We start from the raw sequence: 12,519 nt of genomic DNA on the forward strand, positions 1-12,519 counted from the left end.
AAGTGTGTTGTGATAACGGGGACAGTTATGTTGTCAGGATAGCCGTTTGTTAGGACGAACTAATAAAGGGAACAGGTGTGTTGTCAGGATGGCCGTGACGTAAGACGGAGTGATGAGAGGCACAGATGTGTTGTCAGGATTGCAGTGTAGGGAGGAGTGGGAGCCGCGGAAACAAAGCGGAATCATACGGAAACAGCGCGTACGGCCGCCGCCATCTGCAACGATCTCGCTCTCTCAGTCCGTCTCACTCGCACTTACGCGGGTGCCGCCGCGGTGCTGTCGCCGCCGTGTCGTCGCAGAGTCGCCGCCGCGTCGTCTCGCAGTCGCCAACCGATGAGCGCCCGCGCTCGCGCCCGTCTTACTTTATGCCCCGATACTAATACTAGTTACTATATTATTGTATGGAAATTTAGAAGCGGGGCGTGAGTTAATGTCAGCAATATGAGATGCGACGCTTAAATTAAATAAAATAAACTAAGCGACTGATACGTTTTACATAAAAGCCTAATGTGGTTCGTTTTATTAAGGGGTACAAACGTACCCGCTTTAGGGTGGTTTTCCTACGGGGCACCCCCTTATTATGCTGATAAAATACACCAAGTTTCGTAACTCTATCTCAACTACAAGGGGGTGCTCAATCGCTTTGAAATTTTGTATGTTGGCTGAAACGCAAAAAAAAAAGTATGTATTAGTCAGAATTTTATTTAAGTATCTGTTTTCACACTATTTGCACATGCCATTTATAAGTTTTAAAGTAAAAAAAAAACATTTTTATTTCAATTTGTTATAATTTTTCAAAGTAAGATTTTTTCATTTCACCTAAAAAATCATAAAAATAGAAATTAAAATGTTTATTTACTTAATAACTTTTAAATCACACTTTCTAATAATGTCAAAACTACTACATAAAAATCTAAAAAATAATAACTTTATTTTTTTGGATTTCATACAACTTTGAAAAATTTCAAAGTGTTTGAGCACCCCCTTGTAGTTGAGATAAGATTATAAAACTTGGCGTATATTGTCAATATAATAAGTATGTGTAACAAAATGAGGGGGTGCCGCTTCTTCTAGCTAGAGTTTGAATTTTTCCCATACAAACGTGAACCACCCTAACCCGCTTATTGTAATTATTATCGACTTTTAACCTACTACTTATTTATTTACAGTCGATTCATCCAAATTTCGAACCCCAAAACAAAATCATTAGCAATTTGAGAGGAGGGGGATCGAATCGATCGTAATATCAATGAATATTAGACGGACAGTAATTAGGCGGAATCGGGCATATGTATATCTGCCGGAGATCCGTGATATATCGCCGGACCGCTAGACGGTACAGTCCGACGGGGAGTCGGCAGTACGTAGGGTAGTGTGAGGTGTGTGTGTGTGCGTGAGTCGGGGCGGGAGCGCGGGCGCGCCGCGCGGCGCCACTCACTAAGCGCGCGCGCGGCGTGTGGAGGATACATGCGGGCTGCTGTACCGGCACCGGCACCGGCACCGGCACCGGCACCGGCACCGGCAGCGGCACCGGCACCACAGAATACCACTCCCGTGCCACGACAAGGATACGAGGCTCCCTATAACGCAGCCGGCTCGCGCGAAAGCCAAACGGAACTGAAGAGATACTCGTAATAATGCACGTTCGCACATTACGTGTTTATACAATTTTGATGATTTTCTCGTGCGATTGAAATTTTGAACATAGCGAAATTAACGAACGAATATACTAAATGTGGCACCGGCGTGGCACTCGCTTCAGAGAATAGAAGGTGCGAGCGCCATCGAGTCTGAATTATAACAATTACGACCGATATTCCTGAGAAAACGAGCCATTTCATAAATGTGACAAATCTTACGGAGAACATATTTTCAGTCGATTTTATCTGCAGTTTCGCACTATTAGCACTTGAGATGGTTGTAGCCCTGCCTGCTAAGCTGGTAGGTCTGGGCTCGCTTTGACGGACAAACAACGTTGAGTTTTTCGACCAGAAAGCAACTTATAATTCTGACTGGATAGTGCTCGTTTTATGTTAAGATTAGGTGCAATAAATACATCAATACATTATAAAAATAACTGGACGCTCGCCAGCGACTGTCGAGATTGGACTTGTACGAATTGTTCCATTAGTGCGATCTGTTGCACCATTTTCCTTGGGAGTTAGAAGTCGTGTGTTTACGTATGATGATCGGAGCTTCTATGGCACATTTCCAGGTTGTGCTGACATTCCATGACGACTTTAATATTAACAGAAAATAGCAAGTGGCGACTTTACCCCAGCCGTCGAGGCGACCCGATCATCTGATTCTCATTTACAGTGGCCCTAATTTTGTATTCACTTACTGAGTTGTATAAAAGTTATATTCACGCCAGTACCGACATCATAACATCTATATGTTACAATACTTAATTTTTGTTAATTCACAGAACATTGGTAATTGAATAATTTTACGGCTTAAACTCACTTGCTTTTAGTCACTCGCGCGACATGTTTCGGGGAGCCTAGTGCTTGAGAAAGGAGACCTAGGCTCTCCGAAACATGTCGCGCGAGTGACTAAAAACAAGTGAGTCTAAACCGTAAAATTATTCAATGTTAGTATGTCTCACAACAGTTTAAATTCGATTAACATTGGTAATTTTAAACAAAAGTCCCACTCAAATTTTTCCAACTTGCTCACTGACTGATGCAGATTTCATTTGCAGATGCAAATTAAGATTTCTAGTTCATCACATGTATGACATGGACACAGTACTATATGAGTTATATTTGTAGATCGTTAGGTAACAATTGGACATGAATTTCGTCAATAAAGTGATACATTATGTAGGTATTGTATTGGTCGCCTCGAGGCGGGGGTGGGTGGCCGCCAAAACAACAAGACACTCACCACTCATCCGGCCCTGATACGTGACACGCGGCCGCGCAGCGACGACCCATGGCGGCCCGTCTCCTCGCTTCTCTTCGTACCGAAAATTTCACCATAATACTTACTCCGCTACTAAGCAAATAATCTACCACAATATACGGGCAAATATATTAATTTCGTTAAACGCCCGAATGAATCTAAAGAGGCTAGACGCCGCGCCGTTCATGTCACGAGCCGTTTTTGTTAAGAACTCGAGTCGAACACGACATTAGTCTCGGCCTCTGCGCCGGCGCGGCGCCGAGCCTGTTTGCCCTCGCGTCGGTGCGAAGGGTGCGGCCGCCTACCTTCATGCTCTCTCGGAACTTGCCAATCTCGCGGTGGATGACGTCACGCTTCTCCTCCGAGATGTCCGCCTCCTCTAGCGCACGCGCCGTCTTGGAGATCGCCTCCTCTGAAAACCGATACGCACCGTTACATCGTACTCAGATATGCAGAGTCGATTGGAAGAAATACGAGTCGAATCTGACTCACGGCTAATCAGAACAGAAGTGCTTAACAAAAGAACGAAAATTTGCAACATCGAATCTTAGAGATCATAAGAAGGAAAATAATTGCATAAACCTTGAAACGAAGCCCCTTCATCGATGGCTTTCTTAACCTCTCACCCTAACCTAAATGATGGGTCTATAGGAGCTACGAATTAAGTATAACGGGCGGAGCGGTCCTCGATTAGTATAGTTTAGTTTGATGGGAGCCTCACCTTGCTGCAGCTGCTCGTAGTTAGCGATGTCCTCCTGGTAGTCCTTCATGACCTGCGCCAGCTTCCTGGAGGCCGCCTCGTCCAGCGCCCGCTGCCGCGCGTCCAGGTACTCGCCGCCCTCCGCCGCGCCGATCCGGGAACGCTGCTCCGCTGTCCATACCGACATATATATATAAATAAATAATAAACTTGTAAAATATATAAGCAGCAGTTTCTACACAATATGCTTGGACAGATATGGTGAAGCCATAAATCTTGTATAGCATGATGGTTTTTATCGACCGATCACCCAGTAATCCCAGTATGCTACACTTCTTAAATGTCTCATGATTGGTGTCGTTCCTACGTCTGTCCAGTTATTGACCATACTATAAAATAGGGTATGAGTGAAGTGGCCTCTAAATCTTAGGGACTTAATACAGAAGCTAAATTCAACTCTCCCAACAAAAGTTACAATAAAGTCCCTTTTAATGTTAGAATGATGCCTGTGCACAGCTCCATATCAATTATAATCCTGTTAAGGGCAAAATTAATCCCTTTAATCAGAGGTTAACTACACACATAACTATATTGTATACCTTTGTCCCTTTCTTACATAAACAAGATTTGTTTAACAATACCATGGTATTCTGTCTAAATTAAATTCTTGAATCTACTCACTCTTGTAGTTATCCACGAGCGTCTGCATCTTCCCATCAGTCCTCGCTAGTAACTTCTTCTCAGCAAGCGGCCGCTCGTGCAACAACCTCACACACCGCAAGGCGGCCTCGGGCGACGCAAACTCGCAGAAGCCGAAGGTGCCGACTCGCTTCCAAGACAGCACGGGCCCGCAGGCGCCCAGCAGCGCGCGCATCATCGCGTCCGGGGCGCGCGTTGTGATGTTACCTGGAAGTTAAACTCAAACTTTTTATGTTATGGTTATGACTACATGTTCTGTTCAATTCCCTCAAGTTACGACACCTAGGCCAACTTGCACTATCACACTAACCCAGGGTTAAGCGGTTAATTGTAATTCCAGATTTAACTGGTTAACCCTGGATTAGTGGAATGGTGCAAGTGGCGCTTAGTGTTTTATTGCTCCTATGTTAGAAACAATTAAGTTAGCATATGCTTCTCAGGTAGAAACCCTTGCTACAATGCATATATTGACAGAATTGAACATATTCCAAAAAAAATCATAATATAATTATAAATGATGCCTTATTACTGGTGGCAGCGCAGTGAGTTGGCAGGTTTTAATATTGCATCAGACAAGAAACACTGACCAATAAAGACAGTTATGTGCAGGTAGGGATTGCAATAATAAGGTGTTTAAATGTGCCGGCTCTGTTGTTGACTTTGCTTTTTTTAATTACTTGCATGTGGTGTTTACCAGTAATTAGTTATACATTCAGCATGTTGTCATTGTTTGTATAGATGTAAGCTTCAATGTAATAACTGTTGGTGAACCTATAAATAAATAAAAATAAATAAATAAATCCGGTCCGGCGGATCCGGTAATCCGGCCGGATCCGGCACTTTTTAGGAGCTACCGGATCCGGTTTAAATCACCGGATCCGGACCGAATCCGGGAAAATAGAAAAATAGACCGCACGCAGCACCCACTGCGCGTTTTAGGTGAGATAAAGGCGACGTATAGAAGAAAGAAATTAAACAGAATAAATAACGAATGAAAAAAAAACAAATTTAGTAAAATAAGAAGATATTTAATATGACGATGATTGAGAACAGAAGAGGATTTCCTCTTCTTTCATGTTGGTGGCACGAATCGGCACGATACAACGATTACTTAAATAATTAGAAGTAAAAATTAAAGGATGGAGATGCCATGGAAGGCATTTGTAACGACCGGTCTGGCCTAGTGAGTAGTGACCATTCAGTGACCCTGCCTATTAAGCCGATGATCCTGGGTTTGAATACCGGTAAGGGCATTTATTTGTGTGATGAACACAGATATTTGTTCCTGAGTTATGGGTGTTTTCTACGTATATAAGCATGTATTTATCAATATACTATACGTATATATATCGTCGCCTAGTAGTACTACCTAGAGCTAGCTAGTACCCATGTACTATGTAGTAAGCATGTAGCTTTGCTTGGTTTGGGGCTACGAGTAGGTCGATCTGTATAAAATTGTCCCAAATATTTAAGGCCTGGCCAAACACACAGCGCGACGCAGTGCCGCGTGATGCCGACGCGATGCCTGTTCAAACAGGGCGCGCGCGGATCGCGCCGGCCTCACGCTCTCAACACGCCCTCATCGCGCGCGCGAGCGCGGCGCGGCCGCGCAGCAACGCGGCGCACCGCTCGCTCCCTAACGTTCGATCCGACTGATGCGACCCAGCGCGACGCGGCGGGCCGCCGCGTGGACGCAAGGGCCGCGCGGCGCGGGGCGCGACAGAAGCGGGGCGGGATACCGGCGGGACGCAGTCTGTTTGACGTCGGTAACCTGTTAGCATGTGCCGCGGTCGCGCGGCGCGGACGCGGCGCCGCGTCGCGCTGTGTGTTTGGCCAGGCCTTTATTCATGAATTATTTATTTATTTGTGATTTAGGCTATAAAACTATTTTCACGGATAAATAATTGGCCAAGCACGAAGTCAACTACGGTGTTCAGAGCACCGTACCACGCATCCCTAGGCGGTTTTAAGTTTGGATACTAATACTAATTTATCCCATACATTTTATTCACGAGGAAATAAGTAATGTCTGGGAGCTCTGGGACCTTGGAGTTTGGACTTTTATTAAAGGCCTCTGGGCTAGCATAGGTAATGTAGAAGTTATAAAGCTTCTACCTTAGATATATTTTTTAGAGATTAGAGATTTTATTTACCACCTTGTCGGGTTGATTGATTTATATATCTATACCAAATTACAGCTTTTCAGCACTAACGATCAACCTCATCTTGGAGGTAAAATGAGGAAAAATCGTAAAAGTCCCATTTCGGCCAACCGAAGTCAAGAAAGTTTATATAATATAGGCCTACCGTTTATCTAAAACGTTTGGTGAAGGCACATATTTCTAGTAGAAACAAATTATTCTGAATTTCGCTGTAATTTGTACAAACCATTTCGTAAACTGACATTCCGCTAAACTGTTGTTTTTGCATTTTGCTAGCATCCATAACATAATATATTGAAGTATTTATTCTTCCACTTGTGTGAACATTTTCAATATTATTGATTCTTTAAAACACCAAAATAGTTGACAATTTAATATACGTCAGAGTTGACAAGCAACTTCGAGCATGAAAAAATAAATCCGTCAAAAATACGAGGTATACATGTCGTAGTCAGATCGTATAATCCGCCGTTTTACATTATGTGTACAGCCACACGCTAAGGCCGAGTACCTGTATTACTAAATGGACTGAAACGATATGGAATCAAATGGTACTCTGGCGTTGCATGTGCCTGCACAGACTGCATAAAATAAGGTGGGAGGCGATAGCAAGGGATCCTATTGGCCTAAGTCCCTACTTCCCTAGCCCTAACTTATTCTATGACAAGGATGTCTGTACCGGGAGACCTATCGGTAACAGACGGATTCCCTACGGGGGGGGATCAAGGTGGTTTGGATGGATACTTGCTGCCGATCGCCCAGGCTCAAGCGACCGATTAAGGCTGAAGGAGTCTTATGCCACAGCAAGGGTTCCTGTAAAAAGGTGGTGGATGGGAGCCTCTACTCTCAGAGTGTCGCCCTGAGCAAGCAGAGGTTTTTTGGGTATGGAGGTAGTGAAACACCAACGGACAATTGGTATCTGATTTATTTACAATTTACATTTCTTTATATACACAATTTTACTTATAGCACACATATGTAAATCTTATTTGTATTCTATCCGTGTAAAGTGCAACTAAGACAATATGTTTCTGCTGGCTTATGCCCTAGATTGATCTGCGTGGATCAGCGCGATGCGCTGATGCAATCTGTTGTTTAAACATCCTGGCGACTCCCGAAGGCAGCGAGGATGATGGGAAGCTGCTCTATAGCGGCTGTATCGGACGTAACTTTATTTCTTCGAACTGGCTGCTGTTGTTGGCCGTTGGGTTTGTTCTGTGGCGCTTGGGTTTCGGTGGAGCCGACCTGGCGGGGACGGCGGACAGCGGAGCAGACCGCTGGCTGGTTGTGCAGGAACGAATGTGCAACAGGACATGTGGACCATAACAAACTGTTAGAATACAGACTGCTATAACGACGAACCGAGGCTAATTGCTACTGAGTTACTTTGTATCTGTTTCCAAATTGTATTGTCTAATTGTTTTTGGAGTAAATTCTCGTTACTAGTGAGATGTTTAAATGTCTCTGGAGCTGTCAAGAACTTCCTCATCTCTGGTTATATCTTCTATTTGATTGATTGTTTCGTTTCGAAAGTTGGCTTGTCTTGAGAACGGTGGTTGGTTGGTTGGTTGGTGGGTTGGTTGGTTGGTTGGTGGTTGGTTGGTGGTTGGTTGGTTGGTGGTTGTTTGGTTGGTTGTTTAGTTGGTTGTTTGGTTGGTTGATTAGTTGGTTGGTGGTTGGTTGGTTGGTTGGTTTGTTAGTGGTTGGTTGGTTGGTTGGTGGTTGTTTGGTTGGTTGGTTGGTGGTTGGTTGGTGGTTGGTTTGTTGGTGGTTGGTTGGTTGGTTTGTTAGTGGTTGGTTGGTTGGTTGGTGGTTGGTTGGTTGGTTGGTTGGTTTGTTGGTGGTTGGTTGGTCTCATATCATCGGACCTGGGCTTGATGAATCATCGAGTGATGGGGTTTGTTGCAAAAATGACACAACATTGTACTGTTACATTTCTCTGCCGAGTCATGATTTATGCAGTTGTAACATTTTTTTCGGTCTCGAACCACCTTAAGGCGCTCGGGAACACTTAGCAATTTAAATTTTGCGCACGAGTAAATCTTGTGGTCCTCATTCTGACAGTACCAGCATTTTTGGCCGTGTGCTTTGTCTGACTGTACAACCTGCGAAGTAGTAATTCCATTCCCTTTCGGTGTCTGTGCGGAAGTGATCTGGGTTGCAGTTTCCAAACATTTAAATCTTTTTTCCATGAATCCCATCATTTCGGTTAAACTCTGATTTTTGTTTGGTATTTCCAAGGCTAGTTCATAAATGCTATTGGTCTCAGCGTCCCATTTTCGACTGATGATACGAGTTAAAATTGGATCCCAGTGTGACGTATTCACTCCTTGGTTCGTTAATGCGGCTAAGCTCTCCTTTATTGTATCAAACATGTTTTTTATTTTAACGGCGCTAGGCCGTTCTATTGTAGGTAAGTCAAGCAACTTGTCAATAAACTTCGAACTGATTAGTCGTTCATTCTCATAACGCTGCGTCAACAATTCCCACGCGGTGTCGTAATTGTTTTCGCTAATGCTCAATTGTTGAATCATTTTTTCAGGCTCTCCTTTTAAATGTGTTTTTAAATATTGCATTTTCTCTGTGTTTGATAACGTAGCGTCGTTGTGGATAAGATTTTTAAATAAATCGTGGAATGAGTACCAGGATTCGTATTCCCCTGTGAATATCGGGATGGTGATCTTTGGCAAGTTGGCCCGTTTTCTGGTTTCGGTGGAACTACGTGCGATGGCGGGCTCGGCTGACTCGTTAATTCTAGCTTGTAGTTGGTACGACGTGTCTTCAACATCTTTTTGGCATCCTTCAAAACCCTCTTTCGTGAAATATTCGTCACTAAATGAACTTCCTTCTACGCATAGTCCCAAATGCTCCTCTTCTATAGTTTCCCACTGTTTCTGGATGGCTTGGAGAGTTGTTTGCAGGAACCAGATTGGCTTGTTTTCAGTAATGGCTTGCCTGGCTGCGGCTAACTTCTTGACGAACTGGGATATGCGCCACTTCTGCATCCCTAGCTTTGGCGAAACTTCCTGGCTGTCTACAAACTTGAACCCCGTAGACCCGCCTTGGCTAACTTCCATCAACGCTTCTTCACACTTGTCTAGGTAGGCTGTGGCTTCTTCATAGATGCTCTGGAGGCTACCGTAGTAGCTGGTCATGTAGGTGTGGGTGGCTAACCGGTCTTCCGGCTTAAGTCGGGCGTGGTTTTCTTCGATTTGTGTTTTAATTCCGTTAAGCATCGCCCTCTTGTCCATGATGTACTTATGTGTCTTCCTGTTTGCCGAATCCTTTTTCATATTCGTCAACAAGGTCTTAAGTCCTCCTCCTAATTCTTCTTGGTTCTTTAGAAGTTCGTTGAGTTTGACAGCGTCCATGTTGTAAGTTTGTCAGTCAAACCCTACCAAATTATTTTATACCTAACCGTGGGAGGACAATGTTAACAAGGTCGCGGTGTATAACGTACCTAGTGGTGGAGGGTGAATTTAATGGTCGATACTACTGACTGGTTGGCTGTCAATATCACCGACTCAACAGACACCCCTTAAGTTACCATATACTCATAGCAATGTTATCCTTAAGGGATATCCGGTTCGAAGGACCATATGTACAGCCACACGCTAAGGCCGAGTACCTGTATTACTAAATGGACTGAAACGATATGGAATCAAATGGTACTCAGGCGTTGCATGTGCCTGCACAGACTGCATAAAATAAGGTGGGAGGCGATAGCAAGGGATCCTATTGGCCTAAGTCCCTACTTCCCTAGCCCTAACTTATTCTATGACAAGGATGTCTGTACCGGGAGACCTATCGGTAACAGACGGATTCCCTACGGGGGGGGATCAAGGTGGTTTGGATGGATACTTGCTGCCGATCGCCCAGGCTCAAGCGACCGATTAAGGCTGAAGGAGTCTTATGCCACAGCAAGGGTTCCTGTAAAAAGGTGGTGGATGGGAGCCTCTACTCTCAGAGTGTCGCCCTGAGCAAGCAGAGGTTTTTGGGTATGGAGGTAGTGAAACACCAACGGACAATTGGTATCTGATTTATTTACAATTTACATTTCTTTATATACACAATTTTACTTATAGCACACATATGTAAATCTTATTTGTATTCTATCCGTGTAAAGTGCAACTAAGACAATATGTTTCTGCTGGCTTATGCCCTAGATTGATCTGCGTGGATCAGCGCGATGCGCTGATGCAATCTGTTGTTTAAACATTATGGCTAGCCGTTTTCAAAAACAGGGGCGTTTTGAAATGCGGCGGTTCGACGATTAGCCGGATTGTCATTGCGATACGTTCTTCAATAAGGCGGCCAACGTTTAGCCGCATCGTACTACTATTTTAGATTGTAGAGTGACCAGTTCTTTCGGTCGCCTACGTAACCGGAGTTTGACAATGTTTGCAATTTAATTTATTTTTACCATGGTCCCACCGCACTACATGTGTTTCTATTCCAAAACATTTCCCTCACAACTTAAATAGACGGAGCCCCGCAAGCGGGGCTCCTATTTCTGGGCGGTTTGCCCTTCGGGCATCTGAAGCTACCTAACGTACCTAACCTACTTACCTACATACGCTTTTTTCCCCAAAGTGTAATGTTTTCACGGACGTCTCACTAAATCAATAGGTAGGTAGGTTAGGTTCGTTAGGTAGCTTCAGATGCCCGAAGGGCAAACCGCTCAGAAATAGGAGCCCCGCTTCCGTATAGTTAAGTTGCGAAGGAAATGTTTTTTGAAAAGAAACAGTCCGACGAACTCCAGATTTGATGGACACCCCAGCGTTTGTCAGGCAGCGCCACGGGTGTTAAAAATGGGAACTAAAAACTGTCAAAGCGGCGGCTAATGACTCGCTGTATTACATTACGGCTAGCCGTGTTGAAGAACGTATGGCGCCGAATACATTCCGGCGGATTCTCATTCAGCCGCATTCAATCCGGCTAATCGTTAAACCGCCGCATTTCAAAACGCCCCTGTTTTTGAAAACGGCTAGCCGTAATGTAATACGGCGGATTATACGATCCGACTGCGACATACATACAACCTCATGATAATCTTACTAATAGTCCATTGGTTGGAAAGCCCGTTCGAAATTTAAACTTATTTGCATTATAACAAGGTTGTATTTTGTAGATCTTTTTCTCTCTCATACTTATAGTAGGCTATTCAGAAAATAAAAGCTTGTTAAAAAAATGAAATATCCCACAAAAGTAAGTAAGTAGAATTAAACTTTGTATCAAAGACATAAGTCATAAATTTCAATGCCAAAGTTTTAAGTAAGGATCTTTCTCGCTAAAACTACTTCCTAATATGAATGACCAGTGTAAGCATCAGTTAGCTAGCCCTAAGCAACCAAAGATCAGGCTGCAGTTGAAAAACTAATAAAGATAAAGTTAACCTGATAATTTTCCCGCCGTCTCCATGCTTGTTTTGGTTGGATATTGACTGGTCAGCTGCATGTTAGCTATAGTTTTCACGAAAATCGCCAGGACAGAGGAGAAAATTTTTGTATGAAAACTTGCAACTTTAAATGCATTTTTTATCGAAACTACTGCACTCTAAAATGAAGTCAAAATCAGTCCATCAACTAAATTTTTTGCAAGCTTTCTAATGGTACCTCACACGATTCTTACAATTGAAAATAAAATCAGCCTACCCCTCTAACCCTCTAAATTTCCCCCTAAAATCAGAAATAAGCAGTTTTGACTTATTCACAGTGTTAGTGATGGTACTTGCCATAACTATTCCAAATTTTAGGTACCTACATCAAACGGTCTTTGAGAAAAACGCATTTAACCGATTTGCAAGACCGAAGTGATCCCATAAGAGCACCGTGCACAAAGTTTTGTTCGGTGCTCTAAAAAATGAAAGCAAGATAATATTGGAGCTCATTTCATACAATTTTGGTTAAAAGTAAAATATCTTGTTACTAGAATGGATTACAAATAAGACAGCGTTACAAATAATTCCATCAAAGAACTGTTACGAAAACTTGTCCTTTCAAGGAGTTCCATTTCCCATCCCATAATTATCCCATTAACAGGCTTTGGAAT

General features: G+C 43.4%; 1 protein-coding gene across 1 annotated transcript in view; it reads right to left on the minus strand.

Moving 5' to 3' along the window:
* LOC134801734 (zinc finger CCCH domain-containing protein 13-like) overlaps positions 1 to 12,519 on the minus strand; it is a gene marked incomplete at its 3' end in the record, with an annotated part of 56,988 nt that overhangs the window by 39,186 nt on the left and 5,283 nt on the right. Inside the window, exons 3-5 of the mRNA XM_063774331.1 lie at positions 4,289 to 4,513; positions 3,629 to 3,778; positions 3,213 to 3,319 (exon numbers count right to left, since the gene is read on the minus strand). Of these exons, the coding sequence (XP_063630401.1) occupies positions 3,213 to 3,319; positions 3,629 to 3,778; positions 4,289 to 4,513 (482 nt within the window). The remainder of the gene's footprint in view (positions 1 to 3,212; positions 3,320 to 3,628; positions 3,779 to 4,288; positions 4,514 to 12,519) is intronic.

Source organism: Cydia splendana, chromosome 23 (genome assembly GCF_910591565.1).
Source record: "Cydia splendana chromosome 23, ilCydSple1.2, whole genome shotgun sequence".
Classification (NCBI taxonomy): Eukaryota; Metazoa; Arthropoda; class Insecta; order Lepidoptera; family Tortricidae; genus Cydia; species Cydia splendana.